Source organism: Callionymus lyra, chromosome 8, assembly GCF_982586985.1.
Source record: "Callionymus lyra chromosome 8, fCalLyr1.hap1.1, whole genome shotgun sequence".
Classification (NCBI taxonomy): domain Eukaryota; kingdom Metazoa; phylum Chordata; class Actinopteri; order Syngnathiformes; family Callionymidae; genus Callionymus; species Callionymus lyra.
This window is the reverse complement of record NC_141825.1, coordinates 25,269,255-25,272,606: the sequence shown is the minus strand read 5'-3', so window position 1 is coordinate 25,272,606 and position 3,352 is coordinate 25,269,255. Positions and strand designations below refer to the sequence as shown.

Here is a 3,352-nt window from a genome sequence, read left to right as displayed (position 1 = left end):
CTCACAGACACACAAACACACTCACGCACACACACACTAACACACACTAATACACACTAATATACACACACACACACTCACCATCTTTCAAACAACACACTCACAGACACACAAACACACTCACGCACACACACACTAACACACACTAATACACACTAATATACACACACACACACACACTCACCATCTTTCAAACAACACACTCACAGACACACAAACACACTCACACACACACACACACTAATACACACAAACACACTCGCACACACACACACACACACACTAATACACACTAATATACACACACACGCACACACACACACACACACACGCACGCACGCACACACACACGCACACACACACACACACACACTCACACACTAACACACACTAATACACACACACACACACACACACACACGCACATACACGCACACACACACATACACGCACACACACACACACACGCACACACCATCTTTCAAACAACACACTCACAGACACACAAACTAACACACACTAACACACACTAATACACACAAACACACTCACACATACACACACTAACACACACTAATACACACTAATATACACACGCACACACACACACACACACACTCACCTAAGGAGAATTCCCATAGTTCATTTCCCAGAGATCTCTCAGGCACGACCTCCAGATCCAGCATTGGCGAGACTTGAGGGGTCAAAGTTTACCTCCGGGGGTCACAGTCACCCTGGGTCAGGGTCGGTTCTCACCGTCGCGCACCTGCTTCACTCTGGGGGTACACTTCACCTGTGTGACGTCATCGGCTCACCTTCGCACGAGAACGCGACGTGGATTCACGTGCACGCGCACCTGAACACACACTGATCCACAGACGCTGTGAGCAGATGTTACGACACGTCTGTGGCTCTCGCGCTAATACTGACCTGAGAGAGTCTCTGAAACTGTCGCGACTGTCGTGACTGTCGTGACTTCAACAAAGGAAACACGACTTCTGTTGTTTTTCTAGCGTTAGCACGTTAGCTTCTCAAAGTCACAGGGATCCTCGCTCACGACCCACCAGAACCAGAACCAGAACCGAACCGTGTCTCGCGCGAGCTCAGTCTGCGGCAGATCCGCAGCAGCAACGAGTCCAAAACAACGCAACTTAGAACATCAACAAGCAGATCAGCTGATCTTCCACTTCCTGTTTGGCAGCGACGCGGTGACGTCACCGAGACGCTTTCATTTTTATGAAACTATTTGACGTTTAATACGCTTTAAATAAACTATTATTTGGAATCAAAGCGGGTTGAAGACTGTGTTGGAAAAAAAGGCCATTTTAAATTATTTTTATTTATTATTATTTACGAAGTTATACAGAATTCTGATTCTGAATATTTACCCCTATTTTATTTTATTTTAATAATATTTACGATTTAACTGTGACTTTTATAATCAAAACAGTTTGGATTATTAAATAATTTAATTCAATCATTTCCACATCGACAGGTTAAGTGTGTTTTTATTTACATTTAAATTATTGTATATTGGGTTGTTTTTTTATCATAACTACTTTTTTAAAAATGTTATATTTTAGATGTTTTTATGAAATAGTTTAATTCAAATATTGTATATTGAAAGGTTTACTTTGGGTTTGTTATTTTTATCATAACTACATTTTTAAAAATGTAATATTTTAGATGTTTTTATTGAATAATTAAATGAATTTTTTGTGTATTAAAAACTTTACTATGTTTTTGCTTTTTTCATGTTTGACCATAAAAAATACTTTTTATTTCGTTTTTTTAAAACACATTTGTTAATATTCTTATCCTAAAAATTAAAAAAATAAATTATCTTAATTCATATTTTTAAAATCGTAACCTTTTAAATTCGATATAAAAAAAAGTTTCATAGATTCAGCCAATCATAATGGCACAATTTTACTAACATGTTTAAAATTAAATAAATAATATTTCATTTACAAATGTATTTTGGAATTATTGGAATTAGAATATCATTGTTTTGAATATCATCTCTGTGTAAAAAATGCTAAGAATTAAAACACTTAAAAAAAACAAACAATACAATTTTAAAATTATTAAAAAAGCAAGTTTAATTCAATAATAATAATGACTTTTAAAGTAATTAAATGCTTTACAAAAGGAGTCAATTAAAAACTAAAGGTCAACATCATGATCCTCTCTGGGTCTCCAGCAGATCCTCCGATCAAAGTCGTTTTGTTGTCGTCCGGGTCGGCTGTGATCTCTTTGTGACAGAACTCCTGAGGAAACCAGATCTAGATAAGGTCCTTCATGTTGCTCTCTGAGTCCAGTGGACCAGTGCGCTCCATCACGCATGGGTCAGTGGTCACGCTGACGTCGTATATCTGTTGTTACCCACATGTTGACTGCGACACGAGACTAAACTGTTTCTCTGATTTCACCTTTCCCACCTGAAGGGTCTGAACCCGGATCCGGCTCCGGCCCGAGGGCCCGGCGTAAGAGATGGTGCTGCCTCTTCTCCTGCTGCTGCTGCTCGGGAGCCTCGGACGACGCCGCCTCCGCCGTCCCAGACTCCCGCGAGACCACAGGTAAGGAAGCGAGTGAGGACCTCCCTCTTCTTCTACTGAGTCTCCTTCTTCATCTGGTCCAGTCTCCGGGGCTCGGGTGGTCTCTGAAGCCTCCGGGGCCACGACCTCGGGGTCCAAGAAGAGCAAGAGCTGCCAGTGCTGCAGGAGAGGCAGCAAGAAGAAGCGAGAGAACCCATGTGAGTGTCAGAGTCTCTGGTTCCTAACCCTCGGCCGGGACTCAGTGCTGTTGATTGACAGGTGGGATGGAGACGAGTGAGACGCGTCCAGAGACTCGTGAGGTTCAGGACCCTCAACCTTCTTCTTCAGAGGCCCCCAAAGAGCAACAGAAATCCATTCCCTTCTCCTCAAGTTCTTTTTTATTCTCTTCTTTTTATTGACAAAACAGATGAGAACAAAACATCGCACACATGACCGAAAATTTTGTGTTTTCGTTGAATAAACTGCTCACTGACCTTGTTTATTCAACCAGCAGCTCTGAGGGTGTTTTTATACTTATTAACGACTCTCAATGTTAATGACGTCAATTAATTAGTACAAAAAACAAGTTTTAATTTAACTTTAACTAACTAATTTGAACTATTCTGACTTTGCTAATGATTGATGTCCATTAATTGACAGGGTTATGATTGACAGGCTAATGATTGACTGGCTAATAATTGACATGCTAATGATTGAAATGCTAGTGATTGATTGGCTAATGTTAATTTGCCATTGATTGACAGACTTATGTTAACATGCTAATGACTGAGAGGCTAATGTTTGACATGCTAATA

General features: G+C 40.4%; 2 protein-coding genes across 2 annotated transcripts in view; one reads left to right on the top strand and one right to left on the bottom strand.

The window, feature by feature from the left end:
* The window catches only part of phaf1 (phagosome assembly factor 1), a 15,640-nt gene extending 14,461 nt beyond the window's left edge, over positions 1-1,179 (bottom strand). Inside the window, exons 1-2 of the mRNA XM_087797910.1 lie at positions 931-1,179; positions 623-867 (exon numbers count right to left, since the gene is read on the bottom strand). Of these exons, the coding sequence (XP_087654036.1) occupies positions 623-686 (64 nt within the window). The 5' untranslated portion in view covers positions 687-867; positions 931-1,179. The remainder of the gene's footprint in view (positions 1-622; positions 868-930) is intronic.
* Positions 1,180-2,318: 1,139 nt separating this feature from the next.
* LOC148074373 (uncharacterized) lies at positions 2,319-3,044 on the top strand. The gene is made up of 4 exons (XM_087798248.1): positions 2,319-2,348; positions 2,448-2,579; positions 2,642-2,755; positions 2,817-3,044. The coding sequence occupies exons 1-4, from the start codon at positions 2,345-2,347 to the stop codon at positions 2,954-2,956; spliced, it is 390 nt and encodes a 129-aa protein (XP_087654374.1). The 5' UTR covers positions 2,319-2,344; the 3' UTR covers positions 2,957-3,044.
* The last annotated feature ends 308 nt before the right edge of the window (positions 3,045-3,352 follow it).

What these genes read in the sequence shown, in the direction of transcription:
- LOC148074373 (XM_087798248.1), top strand. An exon ending in AGACTCCCGCGAGACCACAG is followed by an intron (nt 2,580 to 2,641) that starts GTAAGGAAGCGA and finishes CATCTGGTCCAG; the next exon opens with TCTCCGGGGCTCGGGTGGTC. An exon ending in GAAGAAGCGAGAGAACCCAT is followed by an intron (nt 2,756 to 2,816) that starts GTGAGTGTCAGA and finishes GTTGATTGACAG; the next exon opens with GTGGGATGGAGACGAGTGAG.